General features: G+C 41.2%; 1 protein-coding gene across 2 annotated transcripts; it reads left to right on the forward strand.

Moving 5' to 3' along the window:
* Positions 1–239: 239 nt before the first annotated feature.
* DRD1 (dopamine receptor D1) lies at positions 240–6118 on the forward strand. 2 transcript variants are annotated; one of them, XM_048861949.2, is made up of 4 exons: positions 240–509; positions 1230–2137; positions 2283–2422; positions 2725–6118. In XM_048861949.2, the coding sequence occupies exon 4, from the start codon at positions 2930–2932 to the stop codon at positions 4283–4285; it is 1356 nt and encodes a 451-aa protein (XP_048717906.1). In that variant the 5' UTR covers positions 240–509; positions 1230–2137; positions 2283–2422; positions 2725–2929; the 3' UTR covers positions 4286–6118. The 2 variants fall into 2 exon arrangements, with proteins under 2 accessions (XP_048717906.1, XP_048717907.1); XM_048861950.2 differs by lacking the exon at positions 2283–2422.
* Positions 6119–20554: the final 14436 nt, after the last annotated feature.

Raw genomic sequence — 20554 nt, forward strand, 5'->3', positions numbered from 1 at the left:
GCCATTTTCTGTCTGTTCTGTAACCCAGTCTTCAGCTGCGTAGAGCTAGCAAAAGGAATTCACTTTCCTTTAGGGAAGGTGCCCTGCATGGTGGTCTTAATCTTTCCTACTTTGCTTGGCTGCCTAAGGCTCCTCTTACATAAATCCCTCCTATGCTATAAGGAACTGGGAGCCAAGGGAGAAATCACCATCCTCCCTTGTTCTCCTTTTCTATTCCACCCATCACTTCGCCCACACACAAGGTGCTGTCAAATAATGTGTGGAAAAGAAACCTGGGTTCATCCAGCAGGGGGAGCCAGGCTCCCACTGACTTGCTGCACCCCTGGAATGTGGTGAACAATGAACGTCAAAGAGTGTGTGGATGTGGAGTGAAAACCGCGAGGTGGGAAAGAAACGAGAAATAAACCAGCAGGGAAAGATGAGGCGAGTGTCCTTTCGGCTGGGATCCCTGCCTCATCTGCAAGCCATAACAGCCAGCCTGTGGGATAAATGACTTCTCCCCTATGTTGGTGAGTACATGACACAGGGGAAAGAGTTTGACTAGGTCTTTGTGTCAAGTCCAGGTGTGTGTGTTGTGTCTTTTGTTAGTCTGTGTAAATGTGTGTGTGATTTGTTTGTGTTTAGTGTGCCTGTGCATTTTTGTGGCTGTTTAATTTGTTTGGGAGTTTTCTAGTTTTTTTGAAACTCTTCAGTGCTTGGTGTGTGTGTGTTTTGTGTCTGATTATGGGTTGCTGAGCATTAGTGTTTGTGTATAATCTTTACTTGCACAGTGAATGTATGTGTGTGCACATGGGTGTTGTCATTTACATTTTTTAGAATATTTCAAAGAGGACAAGTTAATTGCATCTGCTTACTTTTCATGTCAATTAATTAACCTTATCTAGTTTTAAATGGTGAAATACTCTGTGTCACCCCGTGTGCCACTGAGATGAATGTCATTTAGGACAGCTGAAATTAATACCCTTTGCTCAATCAAACGCCAGGGTGTTGGCATTTATTACCCTTTTTGTGTCTCCCTCTGTGTGTGTGGCTTGAGTGTGCAGTATATAGCCTACTAAGCTACATAATGATCGGGGACAATGAGACAGGAGGAAGTCCTGTGGGATGCTCTGGAAATGCTTCTTTATGGAATCACTCCTTGGATGCCAGAGGGAGTGACTGGGGGGCTGCTGCGGCGTTTGGCCATTGCATAGTCCCATGTCTGTCTTTTCCCTTTCTTAATGCTTTAGGAAGGAGACCCAAGTAAAACAGACACTTCCTGGAGAGGCAATGTTGCCACCCGATACCCCAGGCAGAAGGAAGTCTTTGCTATCAGGGTCCCCCACTCAGCAAGACGGAGGGAAAGTCCCTGGGACTGGAGATGTAAATCCCAGGGCAGGGTGCAGGAGATCCTGAAGAGCCTGCTGCACCTGGGCTTTGTGTAAAGGGAAAGGCATGTTGCTGTTGGACCTGATCCCTGGAATGCAACTGTGAGGAGCAGCAGTTGGAAAGAGGATTATTCCTTGATGATTATGAAGAACTAGCTTGTCAGCAAAGTGTCAGAGTAAACTCTTTCCCACAGGAATAGTAACACACTCCCACAACGTATGGTAGCCACCGGCCTGAAAGCTACATCAGTGGCTGAAGGGAGCTCCGCTCAGGTCTTTCCCATTTCTTCCTCCTCTTCCCCTTATTTCTTCTTCCAGCGAAGACTGAAAGACAGAAACATCACTCAGATCTTGCTAGAGTGTTGGAAATACCGTGCCTTTGTTTGGGATGATTTGTACTGATGTGCCACTTCAATGGGATGTACAAAGTGTGACTTGGGTGATGACCGTTTAGCCAGGACTGAGCTGGTTAACAAAGTTTGGAGGCTGAGCACAAAGACTGGGTGGAATGGAAGCAGCCTGTCATGCACTTATAGGACTCTAGTTTTAAACAAGAGATCTTTATGAAGGAGCTTGAAAACCAGACCTATTGTTTATCTGAAAATTAATTCCTGCCGATTAAACCATTGGCTTTTATTTTTTCCCCACCTGATGCAATGCAGTGCCTCTCTGTTGGTTTTGTATATGTGATTTGCTATGCAATTCAAATACTAAATAAGAAGGAGAGACAAACTTTCATCCCAGGACAAACAGAAAATCAAAGGTGAAAGGTAGGATTCAGATTTTCTCATTTAATTAAAAATAAATAAAGTAAGCCATTCTTTACTGAAAGCCTTTAAACACACACACACACACACACACACACACACACACACACACACACACACAATGTAAATTTATTTTCTTTGCTTCTAGGACTGTGAGACCTAAACAATGTGGAACAAAATGAGGAGTTGCTCCCTGAAGCTTCCCATAAACAGAGAATCAATGTATTTTGTAGCTGGAATGCACTGAGGGTGAAAAGGGGAGAAAAAAAAACGTCTCATCAGTTAGAGGTTTGTGAAATTAAATTAGAAACAAAAGCACCTAATGTAATACGCTTCAGTAGATCTGAAGGGCTAGTCAAATGGACACTGGAAACACTGGATCAATAGCCTATTTAAGTGGGAATATATGCGAGCTTGAAAAGTGATTGCACTCTTGTCTGTTGGGTATTTTTGTAGGGGACTCAAACAGGACATATGCAGATGGCCTGTTTTAATTGGGATATTTTGTGCTTGAGCAGTACAATGTAATTTGAAAGGGATTACTAAAAAAAAAAAATCGGTGCAGAGTTGACTGTGTTTGTAAATTTCAGCTACTTCCCACACTGCTTTTGATGCCTCTTGATGTGATTCCTAAGGAGTATGCGGTCCACGCAAGGGTGAAGAGACTATAACACAAACCTTCGGTCTGCCTGGCAATGAGTAATTAATGGACGCCTGATGTATCTGTAGTCTCTGCAAGCAAAGGAGTTGATGTCATCATGATTTTCATGATATGATTTTCCCTCAGAAAAAGCTATGACTTGGAACGACACCACAATGGACGGGGAAGGGTTGCTCGTTGAAAGGGACTCTTCCTTTCGGATCCTTACAGGTTGCTTCCTTTCTTTGCTGATACTTTCCACGCTTCTGGGGAACACATTGGTGTGTGCAGCTGTCATTAGATTTCGCCATCTGAGGTCCAAGGTGACCAACTTCTTTGTAATCTCCTTGGCAGTGTCAGATCTTTTAGTGGCAGTCTTGGTCATGCCTTGGAAAGCTGTTGCTGAGATAGCTGGTTTCTGGCCTTTTGGTTCATTCTGTAACATCTGGGTGGCATTTGATATTATGTGCTCCACGGCCTCAATCTTAAACCTTTGTGTCATTAGTGTAGACAGATACTGGGCCATCTCTAGTCCATTCAGGTACGAGAGGAAAATGACCCCCAAGGCAGCTTTCATCATGATCAGCGTGGCATGGACCTTGTCTGTATTGATTTCCTTCATTCCTGTGCAGCTGAACTGGCACAAGGCTGCAACCACAAGCTCTTTAGAGCTAAATGCCAGTTTCCAAGGCATAACTATGGACAACTGTGATTCCAGTCTAAACAGGATGTATGCCATCTCCTCTTCTCTAATTAGCTTTTACATCCCAGTGGCCATCATGATTGTCACCTATACAAGGATATACAGGATTGCTCAAAAACAGATAAGACGCATCTCAGCTTTGGAAAGAGCAGCAGTGCATGCTAAGAACTGCCAAAACACCACAGGGAATGGAAACAGCATGGATTGCCAACAACCAGAAAGCTCCTTCAAAATGTCCTTCAAGAGAGAAACAAAAGTCTTAAAGACTTTGTCAGTGATCATGGGGGTGTTTGTATGCTGCTGGTTACCCTTTTTCATATTGAACTGCATGGTGCCCTTTTGTGAGCCCAGCCCACCATCCAAGGGAGCAGAACCCTTTTGCATTAGTTCCACCACCTTTGATGTTTTTGTTTGGTTTGGATGGGCTAATTCCTCACTGAACCCCATCATTTATGCCTTCAATGCTGATTTCCGCAAGGCATTTTCAACTCTGCTAGGATGCTACAGACTCTGCCCTACTTCCAACAATGCTATAGAGACTGTTAGTATCAACAACAATGGGGCAGTTGTTTTTTCAAGCCATCATGAGCCCAGAGGGTCTAGCCCAAAAGAGTGTAACCTGGTGTATCTGATCCCACATGCTATTATCTGCCCAGAAGAAGAACTTCTGAAAAAGGAAGAAGAGGGTGAACTATCTAAGACCTTGGAGAAAATGTCTCCAGCACTGTCCGGTATCTTGGATTTTGAAGCTGATGTGTCTTTGGAAAAGATCAACCCCATCACTCAGAATGGGCAACATAAAACATGAACACTGAAGTTAGCCCAGCAAAATCTAACAGTCAAAAAAGATATACAAGATTTTTTGGTAAGAAACCAAGCTCTAGTGAGAATTATACTGTCATGCAAAGTTCAGATTTGATTACTGGGTGTTCAAATCAAACATAAAATTTTAAACAAAAAAGATATTGAAAACCTAACGGTATTTCTGTGTTGTTCATACTGAATAAAACAGAGACACAAATTTAGGTACAATGCAGTGTCAAAGAAAATATTTCCTCTGCTCTATAAGTATTTATAGAAACTGGTTTCTATCTTAAATTGGGCCAAGAAAAAACCCATTAACAACTTAACAATTAACCTTTGAAGAAAATGAGAGGATTTAATTTGCCATGTCTAGTACTACTGGGTGCTACCAGGTTCTAAGTAAAGTTTGAGGGATTAAAAAGGTAGGTAGATGCCTTCTTAAATTATTTCTGAAAAACAGCTGAGCCTTACAAATGAGAATGGGTATTTTTAAAGATTTGGGAGATAATATGTTGATACTGGTTTTATTTATTTATTGTTTTAAATGGATATTTTTCATATGTTATAACAGATCTAGCTTTATTTAACTTATTTAAAATGTCTAAATAATGGGATATTTCAAGGGTCTCACAACTGAATTTTGACCAGTCAACAAGTCAGCACTTTAATAATGACCATTAAACACAAAACAAAAAACCCACTCTGATAGTCTGGGTAGCCAACGAAGTAAATAAAGAAGAAGCAACCATAAAAAGCACAGCAAAAGATGGGGGAGTTCATGAAGCTGAAGCTGTGTAGAATTTATTTATTTTTTGTGGGATGGCTTAAAAAAATAGGACCAGAGTTGACTGATTGACAAGTTGAGAAAGCTCTTCCCCTATAGAAATAAAAGGAATTGCTGCTATTTATTTTAAAAAGTTTCATGTTACAAAGACTTTGCTAGAATGTCAGTTTGTGGATCTGTAAATACCTTAAATATGAATACCACCTTAAGAAGAATCCAATTTGAGAAGAGAAGCTTCTTATATAACAATCATTAGTATATAATGTTTTGTATTTATGTAAGATAAACAGCTTTCTCAGACTTTTCTTATTTCAAGTCTTGGATATCTTTTCTGAATAAACACAATTGATTATAATAGTAGTAAATATGACAAATCTCGTTACCATCTGTATTATTACAGAAACACCAGTAGTCAAAAATCATGCTGTCTGTCTGCTAATGCATCACAGCCAGAATAACTTAACAAGTGAGGTACTTTAGTGCTTTACCTTGAAAACTAGAATGACATTAATTTTAGTCTTAAATATGTTAATAGTACATTGAATAATGAATAGTGCCTCATTTCCATTTTGGATGAAGACATTTCTAAATGTGTATGGAGCTTCAATCCCCATTTCCCGATGTCTTGTGAGCTCCGTAAAATTTGCCAATGTTTATTTTGACAACTGCTACTTTTTCATTGTACTTTGAAATCAAAATTCCTGCCGTTTTTCCTTTGTAATGTCAAAAGTAGTCAGTAAACATTAGCAACAGTCATCGGCAGGCATTACCATACGGACACATTCCAAGAGAGCCATTTGTTTTTGGAATGTTAGCAAAATATCCTTCAGAGAAACTCTTCACAACCTTTATCAAAAAGTGTTATCAGGAAAAGAAAACTGAGAGAAAAATTAGAAGTCTAATGAAATATATACATCCTGCATCAGGTCTGTGTTATTTATGTATTGTGAATGTTTTCATAATTTTATTGCCTGTATGCTGCTTTCATACATATAATAAAATTATTTTGTGAACAGAAGGTCAAATAAAACAATCTACATTGCATTTATTAAATATATTCTGTTTTTTGTTTCTCATATTGATTACATTAAAGACAAGGACATATTAACGTTTTCCTACTTGCCCTAATGTGGAACCGTACCAATGAGGTTAATAGGAATTTTCCCTAGGAGCAGAAGAAAGCCCTTTGTATTGAGATGGCTTCATGTTTCTATTTCAATTGGCTACTGCCATTCATTCTGGACTGGAATTTAAAAGGGCTCAGATGTCTGATTTCGAAATAGCTGCTTTAAAATGATGGGTCTGAACCATTTAAATGCATAGGGCCTGATTCACTGGTGACTGATTGATATCAAAGATGTTGGACTGGTGTAAAACAGGAATAACGTAGTGGTGAATTACACGCCTGGGGCCTTTTTGTTGTCCTTCTTTAAAACTCTGTGATACTCTTCAAAGTGATTTGTAAAAATAGCATTGTAAGGTTCCATCACTATTGTCTCTCAGTGTGTTTCTGTTCAAAACTACTCCATTTACAAGTAAAAAGAAGATGGACCAGACCCTCAGTTGGTGTATATCAATGTTGTTCTATTGACTCCAGTGGAACTATGCAAATTTATCCCAACTGAGGGTCCAGCCCACTGGCTTGTCTCTTCATCAGCCTGTAAATCCATTTTGAAAATGGAAAGTCAAGCTCACTTCTTTCTGCTTCAAGTATTACCAGTAGTAAAGATTCTGCAATCAGGACTGAGCCAGAGTAGAATGCAGCTCGTTCTCCCCAAGCTGTATTGGCTCTGCAATTCTAACATGAGTAAAAAGTAATACAGATTTATTTCAGTCAGTAAAACCAGCAGACCTGATTGTGAATGCACATTTCACAGAGCAAGGAGGTGTAGGTTGATAGTCACTTTGCAAAACAGAAACCTACTTTGAGTCTTTTTTAGCTTGTTGGCCAGAGATTCTCTCTGCTCTGGGGTGATGCCTGGGTCCTGATATTTGTAATAAATTTGAGAGGTATGAAGGATTGGCTTCCATTTCAAAGAGTACATAAGCAAAAGGACTTTCTATGGTCCTCAATTGGGCAAATCTCTCCTTGACTTCTAGACTTTGGCCTTTTATTCCCCAGACCTCGCAGTTATGAATTTTGGTCTGGAGTATAATGGCGAAATAGAGTTTAAACATAATACTCAAAGTTACTTCACATTCATTATTGTCCCAATTATACAGTGGTTGCTTGTGCCCAAGCAAATGGAGAGGCTGCAGGTAACCAGAGCCATCCCAGTGCCTCCTTGCCCACAGATTGACCAGTTTTTCAAAGTGAAAGACTGGGCACCAGTGGGAGTGCCAGGGGCACTGTCCATGGGGATGTGGCATAACTTGCCTCTGAGAGGCAATCTGGGTTCCCCCTTTCAGAACAGGCATTGGGACACTTCAGAAAGGGCAGGAGAGGAGAGAGATTTACCCCTCTGAGACAATGCTACTGTTTTCTCTCTGTCAGCCCTTCTTTTCTCTTTCTACCTCCTCCTTCAAACCCTTTCTTACCTTCCTTGTTCCTACCACCCACACATCTCATTCTTAACACTACCAATTTATCCATATCCTTAGTCACCCATTTACCCCATTCCTTTATTCATTTGTCAGTCTAACCTGTGTCTCTCTAGCTCAGATTCTATCCTGGCCTATTTGTTTTCTCAGTCCCTTCCAGCAGTTTCCAGGGCATATACAAGGGGACCCACTCTCTGCCTCTGGGGCACTAATCTGAATTAGCCTCTCAGAAGCCTGTATTACCTGCTATGCACCTTGCTCCCTAGCTTTCAGAAAACTCTTGCAGCTAGAGTACAGGTGCAGAGCAGGGTTTGCGAGATGCACTGAAGCCATTGCACCCTTCAGGTGCTGGATAAATTCCAGCCCTAGCCGGCCCCCTGGCACAACGGTAGCAGGAATATTATGGATGGGTCATAGCCTGTAGTGACCAGCTACCTTCAGGTAAAATGCATCTGCTGTGCTGCTGGCAATACAAAGATTCCTAAATGCTGGAGTGATTTGAGTGGAATGTGAAAGGATGGCGGCAGCCCACTGGTACACTGGAGGGCTAGCATCACAAAGATTGACAGCACATAGCACAAGGCAAGCTTTTTAGTTTCCATCACCTTTGCTCTTATTACGCACTAGTTAAAATGGCTGTGTGTTTGAAATGTCCCCAGTAACACATAATCTAATGTAGCCTTTCTTCCTTATAACTTCGTTGTGACGGAAGATTGTTTTAACCTCTTCCATTTACAAACGAATGGTGGCCCTGAAGCCATTATGCTACTGAGAACAACCTACACGCAAATGAACCATATCTACCTTTGTGCTCAAGGTTAAAACTTGAATGGACTTGGCCATTTCCCAGGCAAAAAAGAGTGAAAACTATACAACAGACCTGAAAATCGTCTATAGCAATCACACATTAAAAAGAGGGGAAGAAAAACTTAATCTTTGAAGATAGACAGGATGAATAAACCAGTTCTCAGAATCCAGTCCCAGTCCTTTTGGCAACAACAATGGCTTCATTTTCAGAAATGCTGAGCATCCACAAAGCTCACTGAACTCCAGAGGAGCTGTTGGTGCGCCACCCCTGAACTTCAGGCCATTTTAAATGTCTTGCCATCAATTTATCTGAGAACAGAATTTGTCACTGTAAATTTCACTGAACTGGTCATACAAGAACTCATTTTCTAATCCAAAAGGTTTAACTGTGGCATCTCCCTGACAAACTCTTTTTTTTACTCTGGAAGTAAAAATATCAAATAAGAGTTTCCTGTAATGTTGTATAATACTAGAGATGGGCTTAATGGTAGAGATGAATACAAGCTACACAATTTGGATCTAACAGATATGATCTTTACGAACGGGGCTGCTGATAGAGAGCTTTCCAGCAAAAAAGTGGCTTCTAATTTTTCAGGCCTCCATTTGAGGGTCTTAGATTGGGTATCTTCCACCAACAAATGAAAGAACTCAAAATCGGTGGCCACTTTTGTAAATTTAGCCTATCTGACTTCTTAAATGAGATGCAGCGAGGTAGAAATGGAACCCAGGAGTCCTGTCACCCAGACCCAGGCTCAAACCAGGTAGGCATATTCCTTCCCAGAATATCAGACAACTATTATTAAAAATGTGTTTCCTAGGATTTCTATGAATTCACTTTTGAGGCTGAATGTTTAGACCAAATGGATTTTACTTATGAATAAGTTGATTGTAATTGTGATCATGAGCGTGAGTTTAAAAAAATGCATTTAACATGGTTCTGTTTGTTTTCATTTTATAGTCGGAAACACTGGTTAAAATATAGACGAATGCTGTCTGTATTGGCTTTCTTGTGACTGTGGCTTTTCTCTTTTGAAGATATTTTCCTTGTTTAGGTCCTGTCAGGCTGTAGCTTTCACAGTTCAGAAGAAAAATTCCTGCTGCTAAATTCTTTTGCAAAGTAGCTGCTGACTTTCTCATAACCAGCATTGACGTCATTAGTGACAAATGATGTTGGCTGCATCAGGCAATGGCTATTACAAGTAAAGTTGAACAGCAACAACTATCCTTGGCTCCAGTCTCCCTATAGAACCATGTGACGGGAGTCAAAAGCAATGCTCTTGTCCCGGTAGCTTTGAAAGAGATCACTGGCTGTTAAAACAGACAGGTAGAAACTGAGAATTCATATGAATCCATTGTAGTAATAGAGATTCTGGGTCTGATTCTTCATTGCCCTGTGGCTCCTTTGCGGCAGCTAGGCCAGCGTAAAGGAGATATAGGACAGATGAAAGCCCTTCCCCATCTGATTGTGGGATTGTGGGGGCCTTTATGACAAACGCAGAGCTGGATCTGTAATCTGCAGTGTCAACACAGAAGCCCTGGCAGAAAGAGCATTTCAGGGCTGGCTGGAGGTGGAGATGCAGCGTGGGCAGTTTGGAGAAGGGACGAGGTGTGGCCAGGGCAGTCCTGTGGTTTGGCCATTCTGCACCCCTGCAATAGCTCATAGGGGCTGGTGAAACAGGGGAACAATTTAGGGCAGCACTCAGACTGCCTTAGCCTGAACCAGGGACTAAGCTGCCTTCCCCCTCCCTCTGCACCAGTTCCTGTGCTAGCCCAAGGATGAAATTGGATCACTACCACTATGGGCCCAATCTTGCTAAATGCTGAGGACTCAGTTACCGCCGAGATCAATGACCCTTGAAAGCACTCAGCATCCTCAGGAGGTGCTCAGCACCTTACAAGATCAGGCCCAACATAGGTAGTGAAACCAATGGGAATTTTAGGAGTGCTGAGATTATAATATCTGGTTTATGAGATTCAATCCTGCAAATTGTTGAGCACCCTCAAGTCCAACTGAAGTAGTAGGAGTTGAAGGAGCTCAGCTGTTTAAAGGATTGCGCATGTACTTCATTACTTCTGCACAATGTACTCTACAGTGAGGGGCCTCATCCTTGCCTCCTTTGAACTGAGGATTTTTGCTGTTGACCTCAAGAGGAAATATTCAGTGACTGGTATGAAATTAGAGTTTTAAGCACCCCACACATGAGAAAAAGGCCATGAAGCAAGGACACAGGGCCTGCCTCAAAAGGACAAAATTCTTAAGACCGATCAGTCTTTAATTTTAGAAATCCTTTGTATGTGACCCAATGCTCCTGGCACCCTACAATAACAAATGCAAGATGGTACTCACAAGCAACCCTACAATAAAAACAAACAACAAAACAGTATATGCAATCGAGTACTCAGAGGAAGCCCTACAATAACAAACAAGTGTGTGTGTGTGTGTGTGTGAGAGAGAGGACAGAAACAAATTGCTAAACAAAACAGTTAGAAATAATATGCTTTAAGATCTTTAGCTGAAAAACGCTATATTAGTACAAAGAATTATTTTTTATTTAAATCTTTAGCTGAAAAACGCTATATTACTACAAAGAATTATTTTTTATTTATTTGCTATTTATTATTACTTCAGTTTCTAGATTTCTAAGGGTTATTATAAATGGTAGGGTTATTGAAAACCGTATGTGTAATGATTTCTAATGCATAAAAAATATGCTGGCATTTCCATGTCACTTTGCTTTTCTATGTTTTTGTGAGACTTTTATAGCTAAATCTTTCTATAAATGTATCATCTTTATAACATTCTTGTTGAAGCAGCTTCTCCTCCTAGGCAGATTTAGAACTGCATCCTTAATTCTGTGTGTACCTCACACTCGATGAGAATGGGATAGAAATGGAAGATTGAGCCCTAAAGAGGCTGTTGCTAACTGGAATATGGGAAAACGATTTTGTGAAAAATTTTCAAATGTCAAACTCATTTGCATTTTCTGAGGTTCAAAATGAACCCATTTTCACTTTTTTTGAAATTTTCTGCAAAACTTTTAATTGAATTTTTAATTGACATCATCAGCAATGTTTTGTTTACTGAAAACTGGATGATTGGGAAATTTTTAAAAGTGATGATTTAAAATGATTTTGATTAAAATATCAATGAAATTTCACAGAAAATAGAAAATTTCCATTACTGTTGATAATTTTTCACAAAAAAGGCAATTTTTTGGCTTACAGAATTTTGTGCAAAAAATTTCAACCAGCTCTACTCAATGTTTGCTTGGAAGGACAAAATATTGTTGATACCAAGACATCACTGATAATCTATGGAGCGTGGTTGAAAGAAAGAAATATTTGCCATGTAACAATGGAAAAGAATCCCCTAAAACTGAAAAGATTTTTTTATTAGAATGAGGAATCCCTAATGCATTATCCCTCTCATTCACTCAGACACTTTGGCTTAGCTCTTACCCCGGCCTTCTTCCTGCTTAATGGGTGAGTGTTTTCCAAAGGGATTTGGAAAATGTGCCCTGTAGGTATGATTGTTTCATGGATAGAGTATGAGACTGGTAGCCAGGATTTTCTGGATTCTAATCCCAGCTCTTCCACTGATTTGTTCTGTGGTCGCAGGCAAGTCATTTAACTTTGCTGTGTCTCATTTTACTCCATCTGTAGAATGGAACTAATAATCTGACCTCACAAGGGTATTGTGAGGTTTGAATTCAAGGTTACAAAGTGATTTGGAAAAGAAAAGCATTATGTTAGTGCTAAATATAGTTATGATGACTGTCCTAAATGCCTGAAATATGCTAGATTACTGGTCAGCACTTTGCTCTTATGCATGTCACCTGCATTTATGAGGCACTAAGTAATGCAACGTGCATTATTGAGTTTTACCTGCTGTCAGGGGATACCTTAAAATGCTGACTGCATTAAAGAAATGATTGAACCAATAAATCCAAGTGATAGTTTTCACCATTATAACTTGCATTCATTGGCCCCTCATTGAGTCTCAGCAGACAGGCCAAAAAATAGATCCTAGGCCAGTGACCTGCTCTCTCCCCTCAATAAGTAGCTTCTTCGTATCAGGATAGGGGAACATTAACTAGAGACTAGACAATGTGGAGGAAGCTGCTGCTGCCTATGTCTTGTCATGTCCTCTTTCAGCAACACTACAGTATCCCTTCTTTGGTCAAGAATAATTCATACTTAATAACTATGAACTTTGCTTCTGAGCAGGTAAACTGATGTAAGCCTGAGTTAAACCAATGCAGTGTGTCCACACAGAAACTTGCACCAATTTAACTAAATCAGTGCCACACCAAACCCTTAGTTAAACCAGTGCAACTTCTGAACAAGCCCAAGGCTTTAAAATTTGCTCTCTCCTCCAATATTCCGGCCAGTGAACTCATGAGCTAGAATGCTCACGTACACAGAAGGGGTGCAAACAATACAAATTTGAAAGGGGTGTGAACACAGTGAAAGGAAAGACAGGAGGGCATTTTAAAAAGTGCCTAAGGAATTTAGGAGCACAAATCCTGTTGAAAGTCAGTGGGTATGATAGTCAATGCAACTAACTCTAACACACTAAGGCACTAAATTCCTTGCAAAACATCAAAGGATTACATCTGGAATTTATTTTGCAGTATTTTCTCAACTCTAATACAAACATACACACAATACATATACACTTACATAAAGAAAATCTAGTCAATAAAATGCAGAGCGGAAAATAACCTATTGTTCCTGAGCTTGGCACTTGAAATAATAGTTGACAGACATAAAGGGCTTGATTGTCTTCCCCTTTACACTAGTGTATAAAAGGAGCAACACCACTGAAATTAATGGAGTCACACTCACATAAAAATGGTATAAGTGAAAGGAGAATTGGGCCTAAAGTTCCTGCTGTGTAATACTGTTGCCAAATATTTTGCAATTTTTATGCACTAAAATTATGAAAACGAGACAGAAGGAACACGTTGCTGTATATGCCACAGACTGCAATCAATGAAGCATTCCATATTTCAGTCATTTCCTTTTTTCAAAATGACTGCTGATTCCATTTTATTTGTATTTGTTTGTGCGTGTTCCAAATTAGAACTAGGAAATAGCTACTAGTGAAAAGGCCTCTGAGGTTTACAGTATAATAGCATCACTCATGGAGCGTGGAGGGGTGGGAGATATAGATCTAAGGATCCAAACTGCATGCAGTTAATCTGTTCTGTGTGTGTTTGTGTGCGCGCGTGCATATGCCAAGAGAGGGCCTTACCCCTTTTTGAATCACACGTTCTCTCTATTTCCATGTAACCTCTTGGTGCATTTATCTGTGGCTTCCCCTCACTCCAGGCTTACACGGAATATAATATTTAATGTATTTTACTTGTCTTTTGTATGATTTAGCAGGAGGAGGAGCCAGAACTGTATGACGAGGTAGCTGTCTGCGGACTACCAGCCAATGCTCCATGGACAACCAGTGTGTCACAAACCAGTTTGGGATTCTCTGCTTTTTTGCCCATTAGCAGTCACTGGATCTATCCAGTTCAATCCTCTGCATTATGTAAAATGCTATGCAGATTAGAAGAATTTCACTCAAGAATATGAGACATATATCAAGACAACAACCTTGATATTAAGACAACATTACCAGGGTGAAGCCTTGGCTTCCTTCATCTTTGTGGCAGCCAGTTCCTGGGCCTTTAACATGACATAGGAATTCCTCTTCTGACCACATGATTTAATGTAGGGGATTCTGCTACCTTGCCTATCCACCATTCAAATGTTTTTTGGCTGTCATTCCCCCCCGCCCTTTTCCCCACTCCATTGACCAACCCAAGGACCTTTATCACCTTGCTCTAACAGATTCCTCTGTTAATGCCAGCAAATGGATTTATAGCTATGTCAATAACTCAAGTGCTCACAAATTAAAATAAGCCATAATTGTTATCAATGGAAACATTGAATTTGTACCATAAAAATGCCCCTATATTTTTCCCTTAAGAAAAATAATGTGATAAGACAAAATTAGCCACTTGCTGTATAGTATAATGGATTCCTGGGATCTTGACGTTAGCAGTTAGTTGCACGTGAGTTATAGCTTGTAATCTGAAATGCAGTGCATCATTTTGGCATGGCTTGTCAAGCAAGTATGTACAGTATACACCATAAAGATATGTACAGGAAAAATAAATAAACAAACAGACCTTGTAATACACAGTTCTGCCTCATTGCAGACAAATTGGGGGCTATTTATAGTGCTTAGATGTACTCCAACATAATGGCTTCTGTAATCATTATGTGAGCTACAAGATTGAAAAGACTATAAGTTCTAAGTCTCAGGATGTCTGGGAAGACCCATTTGTTGTTTATTATAACAGGTTCAGGGAGCGATGCCATTTTATACATTTTATTGCAGTTCATTCAAATCTATCACAACATGTTTTAGTGCAGCTGGAGGCTATGAAAGACACATAGAGCTTTGGTTTTGCTTTCCTTTGTCACTCTAGTTTGTACCCCCTGGAGGAATCTTGGCTAATATTATCACAGCATCACCCATTAGTGCAAAAGGAATTTGGAAGTACTGGCATTAAGGCTGTTTCACTGTTCTCAGGTTTATAGGACAATGTACACCTGCAGTGCTGTCTACCCACTTTTCATCACAGCTGCTGAGTTATCTGGCCTACTTTGGACTGCCAAACCATCTCCCTCTGCACAATCAGTGAGTCAGTTTTAAAAGTTCCCCAGTGAATGAACCTCTAGTCTCTGAATCCCATAGATATTTACATTTTCCTTCTCCTGTATGCTACAAAAACAACAATTCTTTGTGCTTCCTTACAACCTTCCATCCAAGGATCTCAAAATGCTGCTTTCTCTCATTGAGGAGTGAGGAGTTATTCACATTGGTGGCTCTGCTGATGTTAATGGGACTATATGTGTGAGTAACTGCTCACCAGTATGTATAAAAGGTTCTCTGTCTAACCCAGAGAAATTTGGATTTAGAAGCATTTGTCCTCTGCTTGCCTTAGGAGGTATTATTAATCCTATTTTCTAGATGAAGAAACTGAGGCACAGGGAGGTTAAGGCTCGGATTTTCAAAGGAGGCTAAGAGAATCGGGCACCAAATCCAATTGAAATTCAGTGGGAGCTGGACACTGAACTCCTTTGAAAATCCCAGCCTACCTGTCTTGCCTGAAACTACACAGCAAGTCCATGGCAGAGGCAGATTAGATACGAAAACCCCACCTCCCAAGTGCCTGCTTGAATCACATGACCTCCATGCCCACAGAACCTCCCCAGCTGAGGTCCAACAGGGGCGAGTTGGACTTTTATTTATTTGTTCATTCTGTGAACTAAAATCATTCTGTGAGCTGAAATGAATGCTGCCTCGAGGCACGCTTTTTTGCTTTGTTACACAGAGAATATATTTTTAATGTCATAAGTGCTGCTCTCTCCGAGTGGACTCCCCATGTGATGGATAACTGCAATCAGAGCGCCGCAGGAAATGCATTTCCACTCGCGGATGACAGGGAAAGAAAAACAAATAATATTGTCGTGCACCCCATGCTGGTTCAGCAGCAAAAGGGTTAATGAAGCAACTGCCTGCCTTTTCAGCCAGAGCTGATTAGCAGCCGCATAGCAGCTGTCAGGATGAAAGGCTGCAAGGCGGAGGGTGGGGTGACTACCAGAAAGGATGCTCCAGCTGGCTGGTGAGAAGCTGCCAGACAAACCAACACTCCAACGAGGGAGAAGCAGGACAAGAGGCTGGGGAAGCCTTCAGAGCAGGAGCAGTAGGGAGTAGCTAGGGGGCCCCAAAGGACTGGCTCTGGCTGTTCCAAACAAGGGCCCTGAGCTGGAACCCAGTGGAGTGGGCAGGCCTGGGTTCCTTTACCTACTCCAGCCAGGGGCTTTTGGAGGAAGTCTTAAACGGAGGAGACCTAGAGCTGATTAGTCCCCGCTAGAGACATGGAACTACTGACTCCCCACCATCTTGAAAGGGACAGAGATTACAGAGGACCCGGGCCAGGGTGGCTCTGGTCATAACAAGGACTTGTCAAATGACTGACTGGGCATGGTGACATAAGGGGGACAGAGCCAGGTTGATGTAGCTCCCCATTTTGCCACAAGGGGACACGAACAGACACGAGCAGCCCCCGTATCACAAATATATTTTCATTAAAATAAGAAAGCACAGGTGCCAAAGTCCATCCCCCCCACACTGAAACTAAAAGAACAATCTCTGTTTTTTCTCAGATGTGAGCCAGGGACTGCGAATACTGCCCTATCGGTCTCTGAACCGAAGAAACAATTGTTTTCTAATTTAAAAAAAAAAAGCACAGGAATATTTTGGTGAGGGACATTTGGCATAGCTGAATAGGGGAGCGTCCTATTTTCCTGATCCTTGGCTAGCTGAGCACAAGTTTGCCCCCCACCCAAAAACTGGAGGTGCCAGAAGGTTTGGGATTAGCACAGAGATCTGCTGGCTCTGAGTCCTAGGCCACTAGATTAAAGTTGGGGGAATATGGCAAAAAAGGATTTAGAAACATTTGTTTGAATAAAACTCACATTTTTGCTTCTATTGTATTCACAATTCCTTCTACATGCTTCTTGCAAACTTTCGTATGGGCAAATACTGTTTGCAGAAATGTTCATGTCAAGACAAAGTGTCATGAATGCTCTTCCCAGTATGTGTTCACATGGGCAGATCAGCTGAGAGCCTGGCTGCACGCCCATTCAGGGGACCAAGGGTTTTGTGTAAAGAACCCCTTATTCTTCTGCTTCAGAACTGTTGTGGGGGCCAGAGCAGTTGCTAATGCATGGCTACTCGTCTCCCGCACAAGGGACTAGGGAGTAGATGGAGCCTTGCACTCCCTTCTCCCCTCTCCAACTTGCTGACCAGTGCATCGGAGTTGGTGTGGATGTGACAGTAAGTTGTGCAGGAAAGGGAGCAGGGACTCCATTGTGACTCTGAGTCATAGTTTTGTCCCTGCCCTATTCCTAGGGCAGCATAGCTATTGGCTGCTCCTTACTTGGACTGGTTCGCAGTGTGCCACCAACCCAGCCCTACACAAGTGTTTGCCTAACTATCTTGGAAGTTCTTCGTGTCACCCAGTCGGTGAATAAAACAATTCTGTGTGATGTAAGTGGTGAATTGCACATCATGCCTGGCAATTGCTCAAAACAACAGTCATTGCATCTCATTTGTGAGCATGGGCTGTACTAATGTTTCATAAACCCTTCACCAAATAATCGTGAAAAAGACATAAATAATTAAAAATCTCAGTCTTTTCGTAGATAATTCATTAACAGAAAAATGGCTGTGCTATTTGAATGAATTATTCACTGCAAATAATTCACTCAGCTATACTTAAGACTATCATTCTTCCAAATCATGCACAGCAACTGGGAGCAACTTCTTGCTATGAGATTTTCGGATGGAACACTTAGAACGTAGACCCATGCCACAGGTTCCTTGTTCCTAGTGCTGGTCCCAAACCCAGATAACGTGGTAGGGTTGGGCAATGGCCTGACAAGTCATTGCAATATAACATCTTTAGCTTCCACACATGCAAGAAAAGAACATAAAACTTTGGCAGTTTCATTCTGCTACTCATAATGGAACCAAGCTTCAGGTTTCACCTAAATCTTCTACTACATGCAGAGAAGTCAGACCTTATAACAATGGTTCTTTCATAAACCAGACATGAGGGGAAGTGCTGGATATAAAGATGGTTAATCCACTTATGCAGTGACGTCAGTCTCAGGATGGGATTGTGGAATGTTCAATCATTAAGAGCCATTGGAAAAATGACTCTCCTGGCTGAAGAATTGGAAAGGCTGGTATGTTGAGCATGCAGGAGACATGGTAGAATTTGAACATGGAGAGCACAACTCTGACTCATAGCGGTCAGACCTTTGAATTGTTGCATGCCTATGATACACCTGATGGGCACATTGGTGTTGCTCTGGGTTTGTCCCCATGGGTGATCTGCACTACTGATTTGGCAGGTGTATTCTCCATGCCTGATGGCTGTCATTTTCAGTTTGATGGTAGGATGTGTGGTAGTTATTAGCTCAAGTGCGCCACAAGATGCAAAGCCTGAAGCTGAAAAAAATGCTTTCTATGCCGTGTTAGATGACATTATATCTAGTACATCATCCTGACTTCATATTGTCATCTTAGGAGAGCTGAATGGGAGAACTGGCCATGATGGAATTGGATTTGTACTGGTACTGGGACCACACAGCTTATCAGAAGAGAGATCAGATAATGGTATGCGTCTGTTAGAACTTGCTTTCACACATAGACTGTTTTTAATGACTACCTGGTTTCAGCACAATATTGCCATAAGTATACATTTTGATATCCACGGGGTGACAATGAAACCTTGACTCATGTTCTAGTTTGGAAGCCCTTGACTAAACTCACCAGGGATGTATGGGTATTTAGGAGTTCTGATCTTACTCCAGAATCTGATGATTGACTCCTAATAGCAACAATTCAATTCAGATAAACTTCATGATGAAGCTATCACTAACAGTTAAGCAACAGTGATTTCCACTGTATTGGAAGACCAGCTGTCTACAGTGGAGAAAGAGTGGAAAAAGAAGTGTGGGTCAGAATTGATGCACTCTAAGGCCAGAGTTAAGTCAGTGAAGAGAGGAGGAAAGGGCAATGAAGGAAAAGAAATGTCTCGAATGAGCAGTGAAGAGGGCCTGTTGGAATGATCATAATCAGTGGTGGAATAGGATGGCACAGTGTACTGAGAGAGCTTCCGAAAGACATGACCAGAATTTGAGACTTTGATGATCCTCACTGGATGTTCCATTCTTGCAGCTTGTGCACTCACCTTATAGTAGGTTAGTCTAGGCTATATTTCTCTAATTTGTTTATGAAATCGTATGAGATATATCTCAACTTCAGTAAGGCTTTTGATACTATCACATCTACTGTCCCTCCATCTACAAGGCTTGTTACCCTGTCAAAGAAGGATATTAGGTTGGTTTGACCTGATTTATTCTTGACAAATCTATGTTGACTGTTACTTACCATTCTTCTAGGTGTTTACAAATTGATCGTTTGATTTTTTTGCTCCATTATCTGTCCAGATACTGAAGTTAAGCTGACTGGTCCATAATACCCTGGGTTTTCCTTAGTCCCCTTTTTATAGATCGGTACTATATTTGCTCTTTTGCAGTCCTCTGGGATCTCTTCTGACTCTGGCTAAAGGAAGTAGATCTGCATGGGACAGTGCAAGGTGGTAATCCGTGCCACCATGGCTATGTCATAGCTATGTGAATCTGCTGCTGCTTAACATGATTGGCCCATCTGTTGGTACTGCTGCTATAGATCACAAGAGTTTTGGTTCAAAGTGGCCCTCTGCCACTGTGTGAGATGGCAAGGGCAGTCACCGTAGTTGACTAGTTAATGCCACTGGTTAATTTCACTCTAATATCTGCTTAGTTTGCAGCAACAGGATTAGAAGCAAATATATGGCAATCTCAGCTCTGCTTGAGAGCACATTTTAATCAGCAAGGCCAGGGAAAAGGCTGAGGCAGTTGGAGGGAAAAAGCAATTCATTTCTGATACTTCATGAGGCAGCAGAGACTGTGTGTGTATTTGAGGAAACCTGTTGCTATTGGTCTCTTTCTGGCCTAATCGGATATCGGAATTTTGTATTCCCAGGAAAGAAATACAATCAAAACTTCAGATCTGAAATCCCAGCAGTTTTGACAAAATCCAGATCCAGAGCTTTACGATTCCAGCAACGTATCGTGTGTGTGCGTGTGTGTGAGAACAAACCTGAATTCTCATGAGACTGGAGGCCCTCTTAGAGCAATTGTGTTGTAACAAGTTTTAAGTGCTTGAAATGCTCCTTTCAAGCTGAATGCAGCTTGTTGCTTCCCCTGTTGTCACTTTTACACAAGAAATGCTTCTTCCCAAGGGGATGCAGAGTAGTAAAGAGGCTGCACACATAGGAAGGGAGTTTGGGAGTCATGCAGGGGTGAATTCTGTTCTGCCATACCAGCTAAATCCAGGCTAATACCATTTATTTCACTGGCCTTGCTCTAGGTTTACACTGGTGCATGTGAGATCAGAAATTGGCCCTCAAAAGGCATGAGTCACCATCCGTTCATTATTGCAATGTAATGCACATG

This window comes from Caretta caretta, chromosome 8 (assembly GCF_965140235.1).
Source record: "Caretta caretta isolate rCarCar2 chromosome 8, rCarCar1.hap1, whole genome shotgun sequence".
Classification (NCBI taxonomy): domain Eukaryota; kingdom Metazoa; phylum Chordata; order Testudines; family Cheloniidae; genus Caretta; species Caretta caretta.

Bases quoted from the DNA above. Each gene is read 5' to 3' on its own strand.
- DRD1 (XM_048861949.2), top strand. From the start codon at position 2,930: ATGACTTGGAACGACACCACAATGGACGGGGAAGGGTTGCTCGTTGAA.